Source organism: Nerophis lumbriciformis, linkage group LG28 (genome assembly GCF_033978685.3).
Source record: "Nerophis lumbriciformis linkage group LG28, RoL_Nlum_v2.1, whole genome shotgun sequence".
Lineage (NCBI taxonomy): Eukaryota > Metazoa > Chordata > Actinopteri > Syngnathiformes > Syngnathidae > Nerophis > Nerophis lumbriciformis.
The window spans coordinates 35,004,003-35,030,637 of NC_084575.2; the positions used below are offsets into that span (position 1 = coordinate 35,004,003).

Consider the following 26,635-nt stretch of genomic DNA (forward strand, 5'->3'; position numbering starts at 1 on the left):
CAATCTCCCGAATTCGGAGGTCTCAAGGTTGGCAAGTATGCAAATGAATACATAAATAAATACAAAATAAACAAATAAAAACAATATTTTTAGATACATTCAATACCTCTTACCTTCCGTGTGCCCATTAAACATGCTGGGTGTAGCAGAATATGATGAAGCTTCACTGTAACCACGGTGGGAGACCAAAGTGTTATTTCCTTCAATGTTATGCAGAGGTACAGTTACAACAATTTTAAGAGAAAATATTTGAGAAGCAAGGTGAACTACGCGTCAGCCCCCATTCGAAAGCACGTTGACAAGCACCATAGTCTAGAAGGTTCCATCGTGTACTGCCCCTTTAAGAGTGACACGCTGTAGCCTAGGCGATAGTGTGTTGACTTCCGGCTTGTCCGGTGGCAAACAAGAGGGACGCCAGCACGCCCATGACTGAAATGACGCCGAGCAAAGCGGATTAAAGTGCCGCAGAGATGGCAGGGGAGGCGGAGGAGGAGATTCCTGGTAAATAAAACGCTTCACATTTCCTTTAAGCACTCATTTCTGTAAAAAAAAAAAGTCGTCCTTACAGGCAATGGCGAGTAGTGTACGCTCGCTCACATTTGAACGCTTCCTTATTTGCTAATAATGTCATGTTCAGTGCCTTATTTGCTAATAATGTCATGTTCAGTGCCTTATTTGCTAATAATGTAATGTTCAGTGCCTTATTTGCTAATAATGTAATGTTCAGTGCCTTATTTGCTAATAATGTCATGTTCAGTGCCTTATTTGCTAATAATGTAATGTTCAGTGCCTTATTTGCTAATAATGTCATGTTCAGTGCCTTATTTGCTAATAATGTAATGTTCAGTGCCTTATTTGCTAATAATGTAATGTTCAGTGCCTTATTTGCTAATAATGTCATGTTCAGTGCCTTATTTGTTAATGTCATGTTCAGTGCCTTATTTGCTAATAATGTAATGTTCAGTGCCTTATTTGCTAATAATGTAATGTTCAGTGCCTTATTTGCTAATAATGTCATGTTCAGTGCCTTATTTGCTAATAATGTCATGTTCAGTGCCTTATTTGCTAAAAATGTAATGTTCAGTGCCTTATTTGCTAATAATGTCATGTTCAGTGCCTTATTTGCTAATAATGTCATGTTCAGTGCCTTATTTGCTAATAATGTCATGTTCAGTGCCTTATTTGCTAATAATGTCATGTTCAGTGCCTTATTTGCTAATAATGTAATGTTCAGTGCCTTATTTGCTAATAATGTCATGTTCAGTGCCTTATTTGCTAATAATGTCATGTTCAGTGCCTTATTTGCTAATAATGTCATGTTCAGTACTTTATTTGCTAATAATGTAATGTTCAGTACCTTATTTGCTAATAATGTCATGTTCAGTGCCTTATTTGCTAATAATGTCATGTTCAGTGCCTTATTTGCTAATAATTTAATGTTCAGTGCCTTATTTGCTAATAATGTAATGTTCAGTGCCTCATTTGCTAATAATGTAATGTTCAGTGCCTTATTTGCTAATAATGTCATGTTCAGTGCCTTATTTGCTAATAATGTAATGTTCAGTGCCTTATTTGCTAATAATGGCATGTTCAGTGCCTTATTTGCTAATAATGTAATGTTCAGTACTTTATTTGCTAATAATGTAATGTTCAGAACCTTATTTGCTAATAATGTAATGTTCAGTACCTTATTTGCTAATAATGTAATGTTCAGTACCTTATTTGCTAATAATGTAATGTTCAGTGCCTTATTTGCTAATAATGTAATGTTCAGTGCCTTATTTGCTAATAATGTAATGTTCAGTGCCTTATTTTCTAATAATGTCATTTTCAGTACCTTATTTGCTAATAATGTAATGTTCAGTGCCTTATTTTCTAATAATGTAATGTTCAGTGCCTTATATGCTAATAATGTCATGTTCAGTGCCTTATTTGCTAATAATGTCATGTTCAGTGCATTATTTGCTAATAATGTAATGTTCAGTGCCTTATTTGCTAATAATGTCATGTTCAGTGCCTTATTTGCTAATAATGTAATGTTCAGTGCCTTATTTGCTAATAATGTCATGTTCAGTGCCTTATTTGCTAATAATGTCATGTTCACTTGTTCAGTGCCATTTTTCATTGAAATACTTTCCTGGTACAAAATCACGTTGAAACAAATACTTTTGTTTACATATTAGTACGTATTTGTTCTTACTATATATTTTACAATGCCAATGAAAAAAACAAACGTATTGTTTCTGTCCACATTATCTTGCAGATTCGGGAGCAGTTTTCACATTTGGCAAGAGTAAATTTGCTGACAATATTCCCAGTAAATTTTGGTTAAAAAACGACATCCCTTACAAAATAGCATGCGGGGACGAACATACCGCCCTAATAACAGGTACCTGTTTTCTTGCAAATATATTCAATTGAGAATTTTTTTATTTTTTTATACTGGTTTAAAAGGTTATTCCATGTTTGTCTTCACAGAAAATGGGAAACTCTTCATGTTTGGCAGCAACAACTGGGGCCAGCTCGGCCTGGGGTCCAAAGTGACTGTGAACAAGCCCACCTGTGTCAAAGGTTTGCCTTCAATAAAGTGTTTAGTGTGCATGTACCAAATACAAGATATAATGTGTTGTGTTTGTGTGCATTCAGCTCTGAAATCCCAGAAGGTGCGTCTTGTAGCCTGTGGAAGAAATCATTCGCTCATTTGCACAGGTCAGCATCATATGATCTTTTCCAGCCTCCCTGGCACTTTCTTTGTTTTTTTTTTCATTTTATTTTTATTGACATCCAGCATCAGACATCCCTATCCATTACATACCTGCCAACTCCTCCGGTTTTCCCGTAATTAGTACGGTTTTCATCAACCTATTCCGGGTTACGGTTGCAGTGATAAAAAATATGTTTTTTCATTAATTAAAAAAAAATATTTAAAAAAAAGTTTTATTCACGAAATCGCGTAACAACAATGACAATCGACACTGCTTCCCGTAACTTCCTATCGAGCCATTCCGAATGCCATGCGCGAGGCTATTTATAGCACCGCTGCCAAGCACGAGGCACCTGTTGCCATTGTTTCCAAACGAGCGAACGATCATGGAATCAGCCGGAGAAAAATCGCAAACGAGTCTTAAACCGAAAAGAAAACTGCAGTCATTCCGTGAAGAATATTCAAAAGCCTATCCGGGAATAATTATCCGTTCCAAAAAGGGTGAAAACTACGCGAATTGCACCTTGTGCAGACAAGATTTTTCGATCGGACACGGAGGAATTAGCGATGTAAAAGACCACGTTGGGACAAAAAAACACAAGTCTAATGCCGTTGCTAGCGATACAAGTGGAAAACTTTCAACGTTTTTCGGATTTTAGCCACAAAAAGGTAATGACACCAATGTTATCTATTGGAATTGTTTAGTACTGTTATACTGTTAAAAGTGTTTATACTATTTATGCTTTCAAGTCCAAGTTGAAGAAATCTTGTTAAATGTTGACAGCATAACTACCAAAATACAGAAGTATGTCCTTAATATTTTTGCAGTGCTATTTCTGTTGAAAAGTTCAAATGATTACATTAGAGATGTGATGTGCCACTTTTCAAGTGTCTGATGGCTTAAATTAATTTTCATTCATTTTTCATATTTTGAATTCTTTTGAAAGGCTTACAAAAAAACTACATTTGAATTGTAATTCCATGCTATTGACAGGACTATTAATTTTAATGAAGTTAGCTTACCATGTTTACAGTATGATAATTGTGATAGAAATGTGAATTTTAGGCACAGAATATTTTTTACAATTGAACAAGGCAGTAGATTATACAAGCTTGGACAGAAAGTTAATAATGACAACAATTTTTTTTTTAATGGAATTGTTTAGTACTGTTTTACCATTTGTTTACTGTAAAAAGTGTTTATACTGTTTATACTTTCAATTAACAAATTGAAGTCTTGTGAAAGGTCGACAGGATAACTGGCATTAACTGTCAAAATAATTTCAAACTATTGAAGTTAGCTTACAGAATAAACATGTCAATCAACCCATATGATTTTTGCTACAATATTTTTGTTTTGAAAAGTCACTGTGACTGATAGAAAAGTGATGGTTTTAGCAACATTTTAACCTGTCTGAATGCAATCAATCATTTTGCGTCGGCCTGAACCCCCCACCAGGACTTTGTCCTGGACCTACCGGGGCCTGCGGCCCCTGGACCCTGGCTACTAGGTTTTTCTGATTTCAAAAGTTGGCAGGTATGCCATTACATCATATTCACATACATCATATATCTGTTGTCTGCCCTAAATGTCAAAATATGTTTTTTTTGTTTATATCCCAACCATACCACACAACCCCCCCCCCCCCCCCAAAAAAGAAAGAAACCGCAGAAAAACAAAGTAGTATTTGCAAATACATCAATTGAATAAAGAAAAAAGAAACAATAATACATTATTAATAATAATAATCCATCCATTCATACATCTTCTTCCGCTTATCTGAGGTGGGGTCGCGGGGGCAGCAGCCTAAGCAAAGAAGCCCAGAATTTCTTCTCCCCAGCCACTTCGTTCAGCTCCTCCCGGGGGATCCCGAGGCGTTCCCAGGCCAGCCGGGAGACATAGTCTTCCCAACGTGTCCTGGGTCTTCCCCGTGGCCTCCTACCGGTCGGACGTGCCCTAAACACCTCCCTAGGGAGGTGTTCGGGTGGCGTTCTGAGCAGATGCCCGAACCACCTCATCTGGCTCCTCTCCATGTGGAGGAGCAGCGGCTTTACTTTGAGCTCCTCCCGGATGACAGAGCTTCTCACCCTATCTCTAAGGGAGAGCCCCGCCACCCGGCGGAGGAAACTCATTTGGGCCGCTTGTACCCGTGATCTTGTCCTTTCGGTCGTAACCCAAAGCTCATGACCATAGGTGAGGATGGGAACGTAGATCGACCGGTAAATCGAGAGCTTCGCCTTCCGGCTCAGCTCCTTCTTCACCACAACGGATCGATACAGCGTCCGCATTACTGAAGACGCCGCACCAATCCGCCTAACCCTAACCCTAATAATAATAATCAGAAATAAAATAAAATAATATCCATCCATCCATCCATTTTCTACCGCTTATTCCCTTCGGGGTCGCGGGGAGCGCTGGAGCTTATCTCAGCTACAATCGGGCGGAAGGCGGGGTACACCCTGGACAAGTCGCCACCTCATCACAGATAAAATAATATAAACATATATATACTGTGTGTGTGTGTGTATTTATATATATATATATATACAGTGGGGCAAAAAAGTATTTAGTCAGCCACCAATTGTGCAAGTTCTCCCACTTAAAATGATGACAGAGGTCTGTAATTTTCATCATATGTACACTTCAACTGTGAGAGACAGAATGTGAAAAAAAAATCCAGGAATTCACATTGTAGGAATTTTAAATAATTTATTTGTAAATCATGATGGAAAATAAGTATTTGGTCACTTCAAAAAAGGAAGATCTCTGGCTCTCACAGACCTGTAACTTCTTCTTTAAGAAGCTCTTCTGTCCTCCACTCGTTACCTGTATTAATGGCACCTGTTTGAACTTGTTATCTGTATAAAAGACACCTGTCCACAGCCTCAAACAGTCAAACTCCAAACTCCACTATGGCCAAGACCAAAGAGCTGTCGAAGGACACCAGGAAAAGAATTGTAGACCTGCACCAGACTGTGAAGAGTGAATCTACAATAGGCAAGCGGCTTGGTGTGAAAAAATCAACTGTGGGAGCAATTTTCAGAAAATGGAAGACATACAAGACCACTGATAATCTCCCTCGATCTGGGGCTCCACGCAATATCTCATCCCGTGGGGTAAAAATGATCATGAGAACGGTGAGCAAAAATCCCAGAACCACACGGGGGGACCTGGTGAATGACCTGCAGAGAGCTGGGACCAAAGTAACAAAGGTTACCATCAGTAACACACTACGCCGACAGGGAATCCAATCCTGCAGTGCCAGACGTGTCCCCCTGCTTAAGCCAGTGCATGTCCAGGCCCGTCTGAAGTTTGCCAGAGAGCACATGGATGATACAGCAGAGGATTGGGAGAATGTCATGTGGTCAGATAAAACCAAAATAGAACTTTTTGGTATAAACTCAACCCATCGTGTTTGGAGGAAGAAGAATACTGAGTTGCATCCCAAGAACACCATACCTACTGTGAAGCATGGGGGTGGAAACATCATGCTTTGCGGCTGTTTTTCTGCTAAGGGGACAGGCCGACTGATCCGTGTTAAGGAAAGAATGAATGGGGCCATGTATCGTGAGATTTTGAGCCAAAACCTCCTTCCATCAGTGAGCGCTTTGAAGATGAAAGCTTCCAGCATGACAATGATTCCAAACACACCGCCCGGGCAACGAAGGAGTGGCTCCGTAAGAAGCATTTGAAAGTCCTGGAATGGCCTAGCCAGTCTCCAGACCTCAATCCCATAGAAAATCTGTGGAGGGAGTTGAAAGTCCGTGTTGCTCGGCGACAGCCCCAAAACATCACTGCTCTCGAGAAGATCTGCATGGAGGAATGGGCCAAAATACCAGCTACTGTGTGTGCAAACCTGGTAAAGACCTATAGTAATTGTTTGACCTCTGTTATTGCCAACAAAGGTTATATTACAAAGTATTGAGTTGAATTTTTGTTATTGACCAAATACTTATTTTCCACCATAATTTACAAATAAATTCTTTAAAAATCCTACAATGTGAATTCCTGGATTTTTTTTTCACATTCTGTCTCTCACAGTTGAAGTGTACCTATGATGAAAATTACAGACCTCTGTCATCATTTTAAGTGGGAGAACTTGCACAATTGGTGGCTGACTAAATACCTTTTTGCCCCACTGTATATATATATATATATATATATATATATATATATATATATATATATATATATATATATATATATATATATATATATATATAGGAAGTAATTTTTTTAATTTTTCATATTTTTTAAGCCGTACAATCACTAATTCGAGAAATTAAAGTCAGGCTTATGGGGCGGGACATAATTGACCCAGTTTTCCCAGTGTGAAGTAAATTTCTCCAATTTATAATGACGCAGCTTGTACCTGGAAAAACTAGTATTGCGAAACAGCATTGCCCATTGAAATTAATTGAAATAGTCTCATCTGTGCTTGGCCCCCCAAAACAGCACAATTTTAACACGTAACATGCCTTTTAAAAAGAAAAACAATCTTTTAGATATTAAATATTGGATAAAAACAATATATTATAAACAACTGCAGTAGTTTTATGGAGTACAGTACAGCATTTGCCTTGGAGAGCAGACTTCTACAGTATCTCCTTCAAGCTGCTTATCCGTCAAACACACTATCAACAGCATCTTCATATTTTCATAGATAAATGTTCACTGTTCAGATCTCCATTTGATATATGTCCATTGTGATTTCCATCCACTGCTTCAAAGTTGGGCTCTCCTGGGATATCCATTTCCTAGTAATGGTCTTTTTACAGGCATTCATGAAGTGTTTATCTTTTTTCAGCCAGTCCTGAGGTACATGTCCAAAAAACACAGTCTTACTTTCAAGGGGTATTTCACCTTTGAAAATATCCTGTAGAGCTTGGTTTATCTCTTTCCAATAGTCCTGGCGCTTTCTTTTCACCCTTTTTTTTTTTCCTGTCCTAGCTCAGGGGATTGTGTACGCCGCGGGCGGCAACAGCGAGGGTCAACTGGGGCTCGGCGACACCGAGGAGAGAACATCCTTTCAGAGACTGGAGTTCTTCGACTCTTGTGGGCCTATCAAAATGCTCGCTGCCGGTTCAAACACGTCGGCGGCGCTAACTGGTGAGACACTCGAGGCCACGCATGTCAGGTGTTAATGGCAGCTTCGGCTGCAATGACGCATGGAGAGCCTTTTTTTTTTTTTTTTTTTTTTTCCATCTGCTTGTCTCAGAGAGTGGTGAGCTCTTCATGTGGGGGGACAACTCAGAAGGTCAAGTTGGCTTAGGGAAGGAGAGCCATGCCTGCCTGCCACAGGAAGTCAGTGCCGGACAGCCCATCAAATGGGTATCCTGCGGGTATTACCACTCCGCTTATGTGACAGGTGAGCTGATGTAACAGCTGTGTGACAGTACTAAGAGCATTGTTGGACAATGAGTTGATAGCCCATGGCTTTTAGCTCATTGGCTAGCACTGCTCCAATACCTGTCAACTGTTGCCGATTGTTGGACCCGGGTTCGAGCCCAGCATGGATTGATTCATTGAAACTTTTATTAGTAGATTGCATAGTACAGTACATATTCCGTACAATTGACCACTAAATGGTAGGGGTGTAACGGTATGTGTATTTGTATTGAACCGTTTCGGTACGGGGGTTTCGGTTCGGTTCGGAGGTGTACCGAACGAGTTTCCACACAAACATATTAAGCACCGTATTTTTCGAACTATAAGTAGCAGTTTTTTTCATAGTTTGGCCGGGCTCCAGTGCAACTTATATATGCTTTTTTCCTTCTTTATTATGCATTTTCGGCAGGTGCGACTTATACTCCAGTGTGACTTATACTCCGAAAAATACGATAGTTGCCTCCACTTCCTTATGCCTCTGTCTCTGTCAGTCCTCTACACACACCCAGCATTGTCCCACCCACACAACCATCTGATTGGTTACACACAGAGCGGTAACAGCCAATCAGCAGTGCGTATTCAGAGCGCATGTAGTCAGTGCTTAGCGTTTAGCAGGTAATCATCAGGCAGTGGACTCTCCCCAAATGATAATGAACACCGCCCAGTCAACTACTAGTAACAACACTATGTGCCTGTTGACCTTCTAGAAATATAAAAGGCAGTTCAGCTCGCTCGCAGTCCTGGCTTGAGGTGAAGGGTACGGTAATTCGCTTTTAGCGTAACGTTAGCTCATTTTGCGGTGTGTGTGTGTGTGTGTGTGTTTGTGTGTTACGGACAGCAAAACCCTGTCTGTCTGTTATTAGGGCCCGCATGGCCCATTGCATAAGGACTCCCTTTGGGAGTCCTTATGCAATGGGACATAAGGACCTGTGGGAGTCCTTATGCAATGGGACATAAGGACCTATTGAATTTGTAAGGTTTTATTATTATTATTCTTCCGCAACTTTGCGCTGTAATTTGACCCCCTTAACATACTTCAAAACTCACCAAATTTTACACACACATCAGTAATATACGGCAAAACTTTTTATCAAAAAACCAAACCTCAAAACTCAAAATTGTGCTCTAGCGCCCCCTAGGAAAAAAACAAACTAGACTGCCTGTAACTCCCACTAGGAAGGTCGGAGAGACATGAAACAAAAACCTCTATGTAGGTCTGACTTAGACCTAGTTTTCATAATTGTATATCCTCGGGCAAAAATCAACAGGAAGTTGGCAATTCCCCCTTCAAGACAAAAAAGTACTAAAAACAGTCACTTTTTTTTGACCCCCTTAACATGCTTCAAAACTCACCAAACTGAACGCACACATCAGGACTGGCAAAAATTACGATCCATCCATCCATCCATCCATCCATCTTCTTCCGCTTATCCGAGGTCGGGTCGCGGGGGCAGCAGCTTAAGCAGGGAAGCCCAGACTTCCCTCTCCCCAGCCACTTCGTCCAGCTCCTCCCGGGGGATCCCGAGGCGTTCCCAGGCCAGCCGGGAGAGATAGTCTTCCCAGCGTGTCCTGGGTCTTCCCCGTGGCCTCCTACCGGTCGGACGTGCCCGAAACACCTTCCTAGGGAGGCGTTCGGGTGGCATCCTGACCAGATGCCCGAACCACCTCATCTGGCTCCTCTCGATGTGGAGGAGCAGCGGCTTTACTTTGAGCTCCCTCCGAATGACAGAGCTTCTCACCCTATCTCTAAGGGAGAGCCCCGCCACTCGGCGGAGGAAACTCATTTCGGCCGCTTGTACCCGTGATCTTGTCCTTTCGGTCATGACCCAAAGCTCTTGACCATAGGTGAGGATGGGAACGTAGATCGACCGGTAAATCGAGAGCTTTGCCTTCCGGCTCAGCTCCTTCTTCACCACAACGGATCGATACAGCGTCCGCATTACTGAAGACGCCGCACCGATCCGCCTGTCGATCTCACGATCAACTCTTCCCCCACTCGTGAACAAGACTCCGAGGTACTTGAACTCCTCCACTTGGGGCAAGATCTCCTCCCCAACCCGGAGATGGCACTCCACCCTTTTCCGGGAGAGAACCATGGACTCGGACTTGGAGGTGCTGATTCCCATCCCAGTCGCTTCACACTCGGCTGCGAACCGATCCAGTGAGAGCTGAAGATCTTGGCCGGAGGAAGCCATCAGGACCACATCATCTGCAAATAGCAGTGACCTAATCCTGCAGCCACCAAACCAGATCCCCTCAACGCCCTGACTGCGCCTAGAAATTCTGTCCATAAAGGTTATGAACAGAATCGGTGACAAAGGGCAGCCTTGGCGGAGTCCAACCCTCACTGGAAACGTGTCCGACTTACTGCCGGCAATGCGGACCAAGCTCTGACACTGATTATACAGGGAGCGAACTGCCACAATAAGACAGTCCGTTACCCCATACTCTCTGAGCACTCCCCACAGGACTTCCCGGGGTACACGGTCGAATGCCTTCTCCAAGTCCACAAAGCACATGTAGACTGGTTGGGCAAACTCCCATGCACCCTCAAGGACCCTGCCGAGAGTATAGAGCTGGTCCACAGTTCCACGACCAGGACGAAAACCACACTGTTCCTCCTGAATCCGAGGTTCGACTATCCGGCGTAGCCTCCTCTCCAGTACACCTGAATAGACCTTACCGGGAAGGCTGAAAAATTACGATCTAAAAAAAAAAAAACCTAACCCCAAATCTCAAAATTGCGCTCTAGAGCAATTTTTGAATAAAACGCAGAAAAAACTGCTCCTCGGAAGAAAAAAAATGACAAAACTGCCTGTAACTCCCACTGGAAAGGTCGGAGAGACATGAAACAAAAACGTCTTCGTAGGTCTCACTTAGACCTACATTTCATAAATTGACACCCCCCAGCAAAAATCAACAGGAAGTTTGCTATTCCCCCATCAAAACAAATTTTTTGTAAAAACCGGTCACCTTCCTTCAAAATCTATCTCCTCTGAGCGCGTTTGTCGTTTCGGCTTCAAACTAACACAGGAGAGAGATTAAACCCTTGTGTATAAAGTAACAGAACAGAGTTTTAATACCTGCTCCGGTTTTGATTTTATGACCCTTCAAAGACCCGCTGCGCTGCTGTTTTTTTAAGATGGCTGCTTAAAAGCAGGAAGCACCAACGTGCCCACACAATGCAGACAAGGTAGGTACACTAGACAAAAGTCTTGGGACACTTCAGACTAAAAGTAGACAAAAGTATTGGGACACTTAGGACTAGCACCTGCCAAATACGCGGGCCCGACCAACGCTGCTTGCAGCTTTAATTTCACTTGACCTTTTTCTGTGTTGATTGAGCTGTGTTGAAGCAGCAAAAAAGGACATTATGTTAAATGAAGAGTTTCTGTCTCTGATAGTTTATATAATAATGTAAGTGCATCATTAAGCCTACATGAACTCCATGGTGTTCAGGGATGAATAGTCTCTTCTATTGCTATTGTACCATTTTTTTTCAGCTATAGTTACATTAATCATTAGTAATGCAGCAGCCTAGTTTTGAATGGCAGGGTCCCTGCTATCACATGTTGATAAAAATACAACATTTACATAATAAAAATCAACTACAGGCTTCCCAAATGCTGTAATAAATTAAGCATGATGAGTTGACTTGAAACTGTTTAATGTTGCACTTTTTACATACCTGCCAACTACTCCGGTTTTCCCGTAATTAGTACGGTTTTCATCAACCTATTCCGGGTTACGGTTGCAGTGATAAAAAATACGGTTTTTCATTCATTAAAAAAAAAATTTTTTTTTTAAGTTTTATTCACGGAATCGCGTAACAACAATGACAATCGACACTGCTTCCCGTAACTTCCCGTCGAGCCATTCCGAATGCCATGCGCGAGGCTATTTATAGCACCGCTGCCAAGCACGAGGCACCAGTTGCCATTGTTTCCAAACGAGCGAACGATCATGGAATCAGCCGGAGAAAAATCGCAAACGAGTCTTAAACCGAAAAGAAAACTGCAGTCATTCCGTGAAGAATATTCAAAAGCCTATCCGGGAATAATTATCCGTTCCAAAAAGGGTGAAAACTACGCGAATTGCACCTTGTGCAGACAAGATTTTTCGATCGGACACGGAGGAATTAGCGATGTAAAAGACCACGTTGGGACAAAAAAACACAAGTCTAATGCCGTTGCTAGCGATACAAGTGGAAAACTTTCAACGTTTTTCGGATTTTAGCCACAAAAAGGTAATGACACCAATGTTATCTATTGGAATTGTTTAGTACTGTTATACTGTTAAAAGTGTTTATACTATTTATGCTTTCAAGTCCAAGTTGAAGAAATCTTGTTAAATGTTGACAGCATAACTACCAAAATACAGAAGTATGTCCTTAATATTTTTGCAGTGCTATTTCTGTTGAAAAGTTAAAATGATTACTCAGTGGCCTAGTGGTTAGAGTGTCCGCCCTGAGATCGGTAGGTTGTGGGTTTAAACCCCGGCCGAGTCATACCAAAGACTATAAAAATGGGACCCATTACCTCCCTGCTTGGCACTCAGTATCAAGGGTTGGAATTGGGGGTTAAATCACCAAAAATGATTCCCGGGCGCGGCCACCGCTGCTGCCCATTGCTCCCCTCACCTCCCAGGGGGTGATCAAGGGTGATGGGTCAAATGCAGAGAATAATTTCGCCACACCTAGTGTGTGTGTGACAATCATTGGTACTTTAACTTTTTAACTTTTTAGAGATGTGATGTGCCACTTTTCAAGTGTCTGATGGCTTAAATTAATTTTCATTAATTTTTCATATTTTGAATTCTTTTGAAAGGCTTACGAAAAAACTACATTTGAATTGTAATTCCATGCTATTGACAGGACTATTAATTTTAATGAAGTTAGCTTACCATGTTTACAGTATGATAATTGTGATAGAAATGTGAATTTTAGGCACAGAATATTTTTTACAATTGAACAAGGCAGTAGATTATACAAGCTTGGACAGAAAGTTAATAATGACACCAATTTTTTTTTTAATGGAATTGTTTAGTACTGTTTTACCATTTGTTTACTGTAAAAAGTGTTTATACTGTTTATACTTTCAATTAACAAATTGAAGTCTTGTGAAAGGTTGACAGGATAACTGGCATTAACTGTCAAAATAATTTCAAACTATTGAAGTTAGCTTACAGAATAAACATGTCAATCAACCCATATGATTTTTGCTGTAATATTTTTGTTTTGAAAAGTCACTGTGACTGATAGAAAAGTGATGGTTTTAGCAACATTTTAACCTGTCTGAATGCAATCAATCATTTTGCGACTTTGTCCTGGACCTACCGGGGCCTGCGGCCCCTGGACCCTGGCTACTAGGTTTTTCTGATTTCAAAAGTTGGCAGATATGTTTTTATATGTAGAAGAAAAGTTTTGTCATTTTATTTAATCTGAGCAACAACTTGAGGCATTTTAATGTTGATTAACGTGGGCAGAATTATTATAGTGTTCCCAATGTTAAAAGGATGAAGCCATTTGTTTACAAATTTGGTAAATAAATAACCAAAACATTTATATTTTGTTGTTTTCTTACTGTACCGAAAATGAACCGAACCGTGACCTCTAAACCGAGGTACGTATTGAACCGAAATGTTTGTGTACTGTTACACCCCTACTAAATGGTAACACCCGAATAAGTTTTTCAACTTGTTTAAGTCGGGGTCCACGTTAGTCAATTCATGGACCGTGCAGGATAGCCACTGTTACACTAGAACATCTGGAAACTGTCAGCATTTGAATAATATGCTGTTTTTCATGCTCTATCGGACCTTTGGGACCACCAGAGGATGGAGCTTTGTACACATTTGGGGAACGTGACAGCGGTAAACTGGGCCTGGGAACAGACCAGCTGCCCCGCCATCGAGTCCCTCAGCTGTTGAAGACCATCCCCGATCCTGTCACTCAGGTGGCCTGTGGTGGTGGGCACACAGTGGCCATCACAGGTAGGACACATCTCAGTTATGTGGTTTGAGGACTACTGAGTTGTACCAAAACCCGTTTTTATCCTTCCATAACAGAGAACGGCATCTACACCTTTGGCTTGGGTCAGTTCGGTCAGCTCGGCCACGGGACATTCATATTCGAGTCCCCGCGACCACGCCCAATAGAGCACTTTAAGAAAGGCAGAGTGTCCCAAGTGGCGTGCGGAGAAAACCACACAGCTGTCATCACAGGTCTCTGACACCTTTGCTTATTTCCAGTTCATCATGGGAAGTGACTCTGGGGTTTTTTTCTTTGCTTTTGTCAGACAGCGGTCTGCTCTACACATTTGGCGACGGGAGACACGGAAAACTGGGTCTGGGAGAAGAAAACTTCACAAACCAGTTCAAGCCAACTCTCTGTCCACGCTTCCTTAAGTGCCACGTCCAGGAAGTGGGTGTTTGCCTTCACGTTGAGTTGCACGTTTGTTTCAATTGCTTCATGACGCTGTTGTTGGCAGGCTGTTTGCGGTGGCTGTCATATGGTGGTGCTGGCTCGACCCAGGGATGCGAGCCACAGGAACGTGTTGCTGGAAGACAACGATGTGGCAGAGGATTACCTGGAGAGGCCATATGTGGAGCTACTGGGAGACACGACAGACACCTCCACCTTGCAACGCAGCGTCCCAGCCCGGGTCCGCCGGAGGGAGAGGGTGTGTTCATTAAATTGTGACGACCTAGGGCAGGGGTGTCCAAGCTACTCCCCGTACTTGCTTTGGCCCGCAAGATGTCACAGGTTTTTTTAGGGAATCAGGCCCGCGGGGTGAGTCCAGCTTAATTTTGAATATCTGCCGGTCTAATTGCTATAACTTTGCCGTCATTTTTTTTAGATTAGATTTATTGGTCCCCTTGGGGAAATTCATTGTCACTGCCGTACATTTAAACACTAGACATTACACATCACACCAAAAAAAAATAACAAAAAGACATCATACATGACTAACACACATTTACAGGCTTGTCAGACAGGTCGGCCGGGCCTGCTGTTAAGGGCGGCTATAGCTGCAGGGATCAGGCTAGTGGACTTCGTCAATAAATGCGATCAATGACCATGAATTTAATATTGAAGCGTTTACTTATATGACCCAATACAAACAACCTTTCCCACTCAGTGCAAAAAACCTGCAACCATTACAAAAAGGCAACACAAAAGGTCACGCATAACCAGTGTTGGGTTAGTTACTGAAAACTAGTTACAGTTACTATTTACTTTATTTCAAAAGTAACTCAGTTACCAACTCAGTTACTTACACCAAAAAGTAATGCGTTACTGTGAAAAGTAACTATTTAGTTCCTTTTTTTTTTTCTTTTTTTTTTTTGAAAGCTCTCATTAATGCCCTTTTAGCCTTCATTTCAGTACTGTTATTGCACTGGAGAATAATACAATGTGTTGATCAACTTGACATGCATTTGCATCACTGAACTCTGCTAAGCAATGTGCTCTACATTCAACGCACAAAGACAAAGATATGTTTTAAAGGGCCAATTTGTTTCAGGCCAGAACAAATTGACAAAACTATTTTAAATAGCTGTAACATAACATACATAAGTAACAAACAGCATAATAACAACATAGCTGTAAACCTGGCTTCACCTAAGGAAGGCACACGTGACATACACAGAGCCTAACCAGGCAGATTTGAATTGTTGTTTTGGGCAGTAGACGGGATCTTTGATCCAAGACACAACTTACATTTAACTAAAATGTTCTTTTCTTTGTGCTCGACAAAAGAAAAGAAGTGAGAATATCTCCATGTTAAGACATTGGACTGCGGCTCCGTTGTTAGTAAACACAAACACGCCCCCCCGTCGCCTCTCCTCCCCTCCCCACACCCACACCCAGACACACACAGAGCGCGCCTCCGGCTTGTGACACAAGAAGAATCAGAAGGACGACACTGCAACGCTCCAATAAAACACACTCAGATCTTCTGTTTCTAGCCGATACTACATAAAAAAATAACGTGAAATAACGCAGTAATGCATCATGTAGTAAAGGTAACTGAGTTACTGAATATAAAAAATAACGTGTTAGATTACTAGTTACCGCCGAAACTAACGGCGTTACACAGTAACGCGTTAGTCCCAACACTGCGCATAACACAACCTACTCATGGAACATTGTGGATAAGACAAAAAAAAATCCATGCGATATACATTTTTCAAAATTACATCAATTTAAATCCTTTACAATGCAGAATGCGAAAAATGCAAAACATTCTCTCCACACTTCTCTATGTTTGGTGCATTTTAGCTGCTTTAAATTTCTGATTTATTTACCAAACTTTAATGAGGTCGTCACGGAAGTAAACAAAGTAGGAGTCAAACTTTCACATACTCTAATAATCCAATTATATTAATTATATATCCATTACATTAATACAATATGTATGTATATATATATCTATATATAAATATCTATATATGTAAATATATACACGTATGTGTGTATATATATATATATATTTTTTTTTTAAATATATTTCTATATTTAAATACAAATATGTATACTTGTATAAGCTATATATATATGTGTCCATATATATTGTTACTTTACATCAGTGCTTCTCAAATATTTTATGTTAGGCCTTCCCTTCACCCCAGGAAGAAGAAAATATTTTGCGCCCCCCCCCCCCCCCCACTCTTAACCGTGACTATAAATAGTATAATTTGTCTATAAAATTGTTGTAACTATACCTTTGCAAAACATTGTAAGCTTATTAACATTAGTGGAAACCACACACCGGCCTTTCCTCGTCTTCCACCGTGGTTACAGTGAAGCCAAGTGCTACATACTGTCAAGACTTGCTCTTGGGTGTTTGCTTTTCCGGGATGCAACGGAAAGTTGGCACGGGTGAGACGGGAATGAAGGTACATGATTTATTTATTATATCAAAAAAAAGTGCAAACGAAAAGCCTCCCGTCCAAAGACAAAACCCAGTAACTCAATTTTGGTCAAAACTGAGCTGATAATAATTTTGGAGTTACTAGGTGATATGCTGAACATTCTGAACGAAAATTGCAGGCTGGAATTGCGGATACCAATTAACATCAACAAAGCAGAAATCAAATCTCTGTGAATGGATGGGACTTTAATATAAAATAGATTGGTTTTCGTTTGTTTTATCAAAATCAGCTAGAAGTGAGTTACTAGGTTCTGCTTTTGGACGGGAGAAGCGCGCACAGTGGCGGAGAATAAACTATGAAACCAAAAGACTATAGCAAAAAGTACAAACGAAAAATACGCACAATGGCGGAGAACAAACTATGAAACCAAAAAGACTATAAACATGGAACAAAAACGTACTTGGCTTGGACAAAAATAGTTGCATGAAGAATGGACATGGAAAGAAGTGTCAGGCATGGACAGAGCATAAATGTGGTGAGGTCGTCCGAAAGACAAACTGAAAAACACTGAACTTAAATACTACAGATATGATTAACGAAAACAGGTGCGTGACTCAAGACGTGAAACAGGTGCGTGACGTGACAGGTGAAAACTAATGGGTTGCTATGGTGACAATCAAGAGTGCACAATGAGTCCAAACGTGGAACAGGTGAAACTAATGGGGTAATCATGGAAACAAGACAAGGGAGTGAAAAGACAGAAACTAAAGAGTCCTATAACTAAACAAAACATGATTACACAGACATGACACATACGCTTCATCATATTAGATGTGGGGGGGTCAAACCCCCCCCCCCCTCTGGCATTGCGCCGCGCCCTGTGAGGAGGGCCCCACTAATTGAGAAGGACTGCTTTACATGCAGTCAGCTTTTGGCGACCGTCCACATTTTCTTTAGCCCAATGCGGCCGCCAAGTCAAACGTTTGGACACCCCTGCCCGAGGGCTTCCAGTGTACCTTCTGTAACACATTGGTTTTGACATTTTGTGATTTTTCAACCGCCTCCCCCTCAAAGGAACAATCACCGGACCAGTTTGGAACCATGTTCAGTACGCTAAACACTATGACATCAGGCTACCTGCAACCACCGCTTCCTGTCTCCGGCGACGCCATCTCACCCAGCCCGCCTTCATCAGAGCCGGCCCGCAGAAAGGTGCTCCATAGCGCTCATCAACACGGAAACGCTGGGTCGATCAGCAAGGGTAGCTACCTCACTTCATTGACTTAATAGACGTGCTCCGAATATTCTACCGGTGGCAGAATGGATTATTGTTTTCTATAATGTTTTCATCTCTCTGGCGACAATCCTCATGGTTCTTATAGTTAGAATGTCAAAGTAACATGTTGTGTTGTGTGTGATTAGAACTGGCTAGTGGCAAGTCTGACAACCTTGTGGAGAGCCTGAGTGACACAGACAGCGTGAAAGGTTTGGGAGAAACCACCAACTTTCTTAACATGGTAAGATCGACCCCCCGACCTGCCAATTGATTGTGTTTTAAACTGTGCTGGCTCTGCTCATGTCTCCTCTTGTCTCTTGTCTCTGGCTCATAGACACATGTGATGAAGATGGACCCTGGAAATAAAACCCTTATACTTTCTCCAGTTCACAAGGTATACAGTCAATGTATTTATAAATACTGCAGGGGTGTACAATCTTTTTTTCACCGAGGTGTGCATAGAGAAAATCATAGATTTCAGGGATCATTTTGATATTCAAGTGTTGTTTAAACACTAAAACCAAAGGTGTATATTTATGTACCGTATTTTCCGCACCATAAGGCGCCCTGGGTTAAAAGCCGCGCCTTCAATGAACGGCATATTTCAAAACTTTGTCCACCTATAAGCCGCCCCGTGTTGTAAGTTGCATCTAACTGCGCTAAAGGAATGTCAAAAAAACAGTCAGATAGGTCAGTCAAACTTTAATAATATATTAAAAACCAGCGTTCTAACAACTCTGTTCACTCCCAAAATGTACGCAAATGTGCAATCACAAACATACGTATATCAACATGGACAGAGCTGCGTGAAAAAAGCCACCCGGCCTCTTCGCGTAAACTTAAACTTACCTTAACCACTCGCTCATCTTTTCTTCATCCATCCCTTCGAGTTAGCTTTTATGATGACGCCGGCTGGAAAGGTCTCTTTTGGCAAGGTCTTCCTTTTGAATATCACCATGGGTGGAAGTTTCTGGCCATTAGCATGGCAAGCTAGAACCACAGTGAAGGATGACTTCTCATTCCCTGTGGTGCGAATATTCACCGTACGTGCTCCCGTTGTATCCACAGTGCGGTTCACAGGAATATCAGTTGCTGTGAAATAGTAATCCGTGTGCGGATGGAGAGATTGCGTCTTTTCATGAACCGGATCCCTGACGCTTAGTAGGAGCCATTTTGTGGTCTTTACAGATGTAAACACACAAAGGAAATGAAACGTACGGTATATCCGCGCTCTTTTTCTTCTTCTACGCGGGCGGGTGGTTGCTTACAGTAGAAGAAGAAGCGCTTCCTGTTCTATGGGGGCGGGTGCTTACCTTGGCGGTTGCTTGCGTAGAAGAAGAAGCGCTTCCTGTTCTACCGGGAAAAAAGATGGCGGCTGTTTACCGAAGTTGCGAGATCGAAACTTTATGAAAATGAATCGTAATATTAATCCATATATAAAGCGCACCGGGTTAAAAGCCGCACTGTCAGCTTTTGAGTAAATTTGTGGTTTTTAGGTGCGGCTAATAGTGCGGAAAATACGGTAAGCCTGCGAGTCAGCTTTGTGCTATGGGTGACGAAGCATATTATCATTAGTGTTGTTAGTTCAATCATTTAACTAATTCTCTAAGTTTTACTATGTCTGTTTGCTCTTATTTTAACGTTTGATAGTAATTGTTAGTTGTATTCTTAGAATGTGTCACAGGCCAATAAAAAGAACAAGTTGTGGGCCAAACTTGGGCCCCAGGCAACACTTGTGCATTCTTTGCATAAAGGCTGTGTCTCAATTCAAACTTGTCAGTACACCATACTTGCCAACCCTCCCGGATTTTCCGGGAGACTCCCGAAATTCAGCGCTTCTTCCGAAAACCCCCCGGGACAAATTTTCTCCCGAAAAACTCCCGAAATTCAGGCGGCGCTGGAAGCCACGCCCCCTCCAGCTCCATGCGGACCTGAGTGACGTCAGGTGCGCAACACCACGTAAATCGTTGGCCAACCAAAAAGTAACTCCAGTACGCTATAGCCAACATTCACCAGGAGATGGCAACAGACAAACATAGATCACTATTACATTCCTCCCCTTTTAGAAATGTATAGAAGTTACTCAAAATAAATAAACAACCCAACCAAAAAATGCAGCAGCTCAGTTAAAAAACTGTACTTAAGCCACATTCTTTTATTTTTTTTTTAGTACTGAACTCTTAACCCTTATTTGTAAAAAAAAATAACATGCTTATTATACAAACAGTATTTGTACACCTTTAACACAGATTTTTATACTGTCTTCAGAGATTCCGTTTTTTTGGTGGTACTCGAAACCTTTCTGGGTACCTGCGAAAGGGTGTTCAGCATGGTTGGAAAAATAGTGACAGAGAATAGAACAAGGATGGACAATTCAACCCTTAACTCAACAATGAGTAGATGAGTGTTATGTGTGTGTATATGTGTAAATAAATGAACACTGAAATTCAAGTATTTCTTTTATTTATATATATATATATATATATAATATATATAATAAAATAAATATATATATATAGCTAGAATTCACTGAAAGTCAAGTATTTCTTCTTTATATATATACAGGTAAAAGCCAGTAAATTAGAATATTTTGAAAAACTTGATTTATTTCAGTAATTGCATTCAAAAGGTGTAACTTGTACATTATATTTATTCATTGCACACAGACTGATGCATTCAAATGTTTATTTCATTTAATTTTGATGATTTGAAGTGGCAACAAATGAAAATCCAAAATTCCGTGTGTCACAAAATTAGAATATTGTGTAAGGCTAATACAAAAAAGGGATTTTTAGAAATGTTGGCCAACTGAAAAGTATGAAAATGAAAAATATGAGCATGTACAATACTCAATACTTGGTTGGAGCTCCTTTTGCCTCAATTACTGCGTTAATGCGGCGTGGCATGGAGTCGATGAGTTTCTGGCACTGCTCAGGTGTTATGAGAGCCCAGGTTGCTCTGATAGTGGCCTTCAACTTTTCTGCGTTTTTGGGTCTGGCATTCTGCATCTTCCTTTTCACAATACCCCACAGATTTTCTATGGGGCTAAGGTCAGGGGAGTTGGCGGGCCAATTTAGAACAGAAATACCATGGTCCGTAAACCAGGCACGGGTAGATTTTGCGCTGTGTGCAGGCGCCAAGTCCTGTTGGAACTTGAAATCTCCATCTCCATAGAGCAGGTCAGCAGCAGGAAGCATGAAGTGCTCTAAAACTTGCTGGTAGACGGCTGCGTTGACCCTGGATCTCAGGAAACAGAGTGGACCGACACCAGCAGATGACATGGCACCCCAAACCATCACCCAACCATGCAAATTTTGCATTTCCTTTGGAAATCGAGGTCCCAGAGTCTGGAGGAAGACAGGAGAGGCACAGGATCCACGTTGCCTGAAGTCTAGTGTAAAGTTTCCACCATCAGTGATGGTTTGGGGTGCCATGTCATCTGCTGGTGTCGGTCCACTCTGTTTCCTGAGATCCAGGGTCAACGCAGCCGTCTACCAGCAAGTTTTAGAGCACTTCATGCTTCCTGCTGCTGACCTGCTCTATGGAGATGGAGATTTCAAGTTCCAACAGGACTTGGCGCCTGCACACAGCGCAAAATCTACCCGTGCCTGGTTTACGGACCATGGTATTTCTGTTCTAAATTGGCCCGCCAACTCCCCTGACCTTAGCCCCATAGAAAATCTGTGGGGTATTGTGAAAAGGAAGATGCAGAATGCCAGACCCAAAAACGCAGAAGAGTTGAAGGCCACTATCAGAGCAACCTGGGCTCTCATAACACCTGAGCAGTGCCAGAAACTCATCCACTCCATGCCACGCCGACGCAGTAATTGAGGCAAAAGGCGCTCCAACCAAGTATTGAGTATTGTACATGCTCATATTTTTCATTTTCATACTTTTCAGTTGGCCAACATTTCTAAAAATCCCTTTTTTGTATTAGCCTTAAGTAATATTCTAATTTTGTGACACACGGAATTTTGGATTTTCATTTGTTGCCACTTCAAATCATCAAAATTAAATGAAACAAACATTTGAATGCATCAGTCTGTGTGCAATGAATAAATATAATGTACAAGTTACACCTTTTGAATGCAATTACTGAAATAAATCAAGTTTTTCAAAATATTCTAATTTACTGGCTTTTACCTGTATATATGAAATACTTGACTTGGTGAATTCTAGCTGTAAATATACTCCTCCCCTCTTAGCCCCGCCCCCAATCACGCCCCCACCCCCCACTGCCCACCTCCCGAAATCGGAGGTCTATGAAGTATGCAGTACACTTCAACAAGTATGCTGTGTACTTTGTTCCCGAGAGCGCAAATGTTGTGTGCTGTCCTAAATCGATCATTGTCAATGTGCAACTTTCTGGAAATGATGATTGAAATATTAACCCACTTCTTCTGCTATTCCTTTTGTAGACTAATTCTCAGCTCGGCTATTGTTATTTAGAGTTACTCCCATCCCAAGTTGGCCATTTTGGTTGCAATGTCTGGGTGCTGACGGTGCACTGCATTTTACTGTACCTCTCAGTGTGAGGGGGTACGGTAAGTGCACAAATTGAGACACAGCCACAGTGTTTTGTAAGCTGTCACCTGTCAGCTCTTCATTGTATCATTAGTTGAAATTCATAGTAGCATGCTAACTAACTTAGCCAGAAGAGAACCACTGAACCCTATTCTTCAGGTATAAAACTTAATGTCCATTATTCTGTACTTCATTACTACACTCATGCATGCCTCTTTTCTATCCTCTTGCCTTCTGGTTCCTGTGATAGAAGAAGGGTAAGGATGGTAAGACTTTAACCGTTCAGAAAGAGAAACCACTAAAAGATGGAAAGGCACCCACCAAGCTTCTGAGGAGCCCAAGCAGTCACTCCCAGCAGATGATGACGACCAAGCGGAACAAAGAGAATCATGCTGAGAAGCCCAGGGACATCAGGAAGGCACCATCCAGACAGCAGCTCCAGGCAGGGGCCTTCAGGAGTCGGCAAATTGATGCTGACAGGAAACTGGAACCAGACTGTAAAGCAAGTTCTGGAAAACGTATGCGAGGTCAAAGCAAACCGACCACAGTCACGAGTCAGTCACCAGTCTTCACTTTAGAAGATGCACTTGAAAGGAGTCCTCAGGTTAATAATAACTCAAAATCCAATAATATTTCCTCCAATGATGCCAAAGCATCAAAGAAGGAGAAAAACCAAAAAGAAGCCAAGTCCAATAACTGTGAAGAAGCACAAAGTTTGCACCTACTTGCTGGAGCTGCTTTGTTAGTCCAGGGGGTGGCGACGTTCAGCCACCCAGGAACCACAGACAGACTCACCCCATCAGCCAGCAGCAAATCTAACCAAAGCCTCAGCAGCAGTCCTGCCACGGAAAGTCAAAGAGGAAGACAACAAATGAAGGACTCTGTTACTCAGGATCAGAAGGAGGAAGACCAATATGGGCAGACAAGTACAGATGCAAGCGAGGAAGAGGAAGACCAGAAAGGGAAGGGATCAAGTGCGGATACAAGCGAGGAAGAAGAAGAAGAACAACAGGAAGGGAAGGGATCAAGTGCGGAAACAAGCGAGGAAGAACAGAAAGAGAAGGGATCAAGTGCGGATTCAAGCGAGGAAGAAGAAGAAGAACAACAGGAAGGGAAGGGATCAGGTGCGGAAACAAGCGAGGAAGAAGAAGAAGAACAACAGGAAGGGAAGAGATCAAGTGCGGAAACAAGCGAGGAAGAAGAAGAACAGAAAGCGAAGGGATCAACTACAGATGCAAGTGAGAAAGAGGAAGACCAGGACGAGAAGGAGTCATGTGCTAATGCAAGTGAAGACGAGGAGGAGGAGGTCAGTCAGAAGAAAGTGACAGATGAAGATGACAGCAACACTCTTCAGCCAGATGAAAAGTCAGGAAGTGATGACGAAGAAGAAGGCGAAAGTGCTCAAGAAGAAGAAGAAGAAGAGGAGGATGAAACATCTGTAAGGGAAAGTGAGAAAGAGAAGAAAGATAGCCAAGGGGGGACTATCACAGAAGAGACTGTGGACAATGAGGGAGAGTCCAGCCATGAATCAGAAAGTGAAGAGGAAGAGTCTGAAATTGATGGAAGTGAGGAAGAAAAGGACAGCAAAGAAGAAGATTCTGCGTCTTCGGCGGGCAGTGTTGAGGAGGAGGAAGAGGAGGAATGTACTGAGGAAGCAGAAAGCAAAAATGAAACTGAAGAAGAAGAGGAGGAGGAGGAGGAGGAGGAGACAGAAAAAGAAGAGCAGAGCGAGGAGGAAGAAAGTGAAGAAGAGGAGAGAGAGGAAGACGATGAAGAAGAGGAAGACGATGAAGAAGAGGAAGACGAAGAAGAAGAAGAGGACGAAGTAGAAGAAGAGGACGAAGAAGAAGAAGAAGATGAAAATGAAGAAGGCGAAGAAGAGGAAAATAATGAGGAAGAGAGCAAAGAAGAGCAAGAAAGTGAGCAAGATGAAGAAGATGAAGAAGATGATGAAGAAGAAGAAGAAGATGATGAAGAAGAAGAAGAAGAAGAAGAGGTTGTCAAAAAGAAAAAGTCTGCTGATGTCAGAAGTGTAAACAAAGCAGGGAGACCAAAGTCAGGGGTCAAAGGTCATGGAGGTGAAGAGTTCTGGGATGATGTTCTACCTCAGTACCTCAACCTGAAATAAGTACTCCTTCTTTTTGAGTGTACACACAGTACTAATGTACATGATATATGGAGTTTGTGATAAATGTTCTTTTCTTGTCATGTGACGTACAATCCCTGTTTAATAAATGCCACTAAGTCAGTCTGGAGTCACATGCTGGCGCTCTTAAGGTGAACACGTTTGATCAGCAGCAGGTGGGACTTTTATTTTGTCATCCTCCAACCAGATGTGTGTTAGTTATCCTAGCCCCCGTTTGTATCAGCACTGTACTGCTCCATCAGTCCTTGTCCTGTGCTTCTAGGAATATGTTTGCTCTCTCCGTCCTTCTGCGTGAAAGTAGCTTTAGCTCCGCCCCTCAAGACTGCTTGTGTGTATTAGATCAAACTACTCCTGCTTCTTAAATGTACCATTTTTGCAGGATTCCACCGAACAATCTGCTCAGACTGGCAGTGAAGGTGGGGAAGATGATGAAGAAGATGTTGCTCAGACCGATGATGATGACGAAGACGATGACGACGATGATGATGATGATGATGATGAAGAAGATGAAAAGAAGGATGCAGAGGACATGCCCACACAGAAGTTGGAGGAATGGCTCCAGAATGCTGACAGGCTGCCTGAAGAATCAGCCGATGACGGTGATGACCACGACGACGCACTGAAGAGGGCAGCGGAGGTCAATGAGGCTGACCCCTCAGCTGAAGAAAAGAGTGAGGGTGACACTCAACCAGCCAATGGGACAGCCGACGTCTTCTCAAAGAGTCAATCAGGCTCCACCAAAAAGGTGCAGAAATATAATACGTATCTGTGAATGCATCTTACAGAGGACCAACCAAAATGGTCAACGCTTGATTTCCGTTAGTGTTTAACTTTACGTTGACCTTTACTGAAGACTCTGGTTGGCAAAGAGAGCGATGAGTGGAGAGGAAGGAGGGCCTTTTGTACTTTGCTATGAGTTCAATAGTGTTTATTAAATATTTACACAAAATGGGGCATATGAAAAATGAGGTCCTACTGTACATACTACTGTACATACTACTGTACATACTACTGTACATGCTACTGTGCATACTACTGTACATACTACTGCACATACTACTGTACATACTATTGTGCATACTACTGTGCATACTACTGTGCATACTACTGTACATACTACTGCGCATACTACTGTACATACTACTGTACATACTACTGTACATACTATTGTACATACTACTGTACATACTACTGTGCATACTACTGTACATACTACCGTGCATACTACTGTGCATACAAATCTTACTGAGCACAAAGAGGGACGATTGTTGTGCTATGTCAGACCTGGGCAAATGAAGACCCGGGGGCCACATGCAACCCGTTAATCTTTTCAATCTGACCCGCCGGACATTCCCAAATAATAGTTTTAGATGTTTAAGATGTAAAGTGTAGCTGCACTCATCTTTCATAATGACCTTCAACTATACTAAGTCTTTACATGCTTGGAATCTGCATCATATACTAGTTACTATGCTCATCTAATGAGCTACTATGGTATTAGTTACTATGGTTTTCTAATTAGTTGCTATGGTATTAGATACTATGGTAGTATAATTAGTTGCTATGGTAGTATAATTAGTTACTATGGTTATCTAATTAGTTACTATGGTATTAGTTGCAATGGTCATCTAATGAGTTACTATGGTATTAGTTACTATGGTCATCTAATTAGTTACTATGGTCATCTAAATAGTTACTATGGTCATCTAATTAGTTACTATG

At 41.7% G+C, this 26,635-nt stretch overlaps 1 protein-coding gene across 1 annotated transcript; it reads left to right on the plus strand.

The window, feature by feature from the left end:
- Positions 1-373: 373 nt before the first annotated feature.
- On the plus strand, positions 374-25,286 carry rpgrb (retinitis pigmentosa GTPase regulator b). Its single transcript, XM_061923518.2, has 14 exons — positions 374-501; positions 2,264-2,389; positions 2,479-2,571; positions 2,647-2,709; positions 7,656-7,814; positions 7,924-8,073; positions 13,926-14,084; positions 14,160-14,315; positions 14,390-14,514; positions 14,582-14,773; positions 18,042-18,228; positions 18,390-18,484; positions 18,578-18,637; positions 23,018-25,286. The coding sequence occupies exons 1-14, from the start codon at positions 471-473 to the stop codon at positions 24,893-24,895; spliced, it is 3,474 nt and encodes a 1,157-aa protein (XP_061779502.1). The 5' UTR covers positions 374-470; the 3' UTR covers positions 24,896-25,286.
- Positions 25,287-26,635: the final 1,349 nt, after the last annotated feature.

Bases quoted from the DNA above. Each gene is read 5' to 3' on its own strand.
- rpgrb (XM_061923518.2), top strand. From the start codon at position 471: ATGGCAGGGGAGGCGGAGGAGGAGATTCCTG. The intron at 2,710-7,655 runs GTCAGCATCATA...TTCCTGTCCTAG, and splicing joins TCATTCGCTCATTTGCACAG to CTCAGGGGATTGTGTACGCC. The intron at 14,316-14,389 runs GTCTCTGACACC...TGCTTTTGTCAG, and splicing joins CCACACAGCTGTCATCACAG to ACAGCGGTCTGCTCTACACA.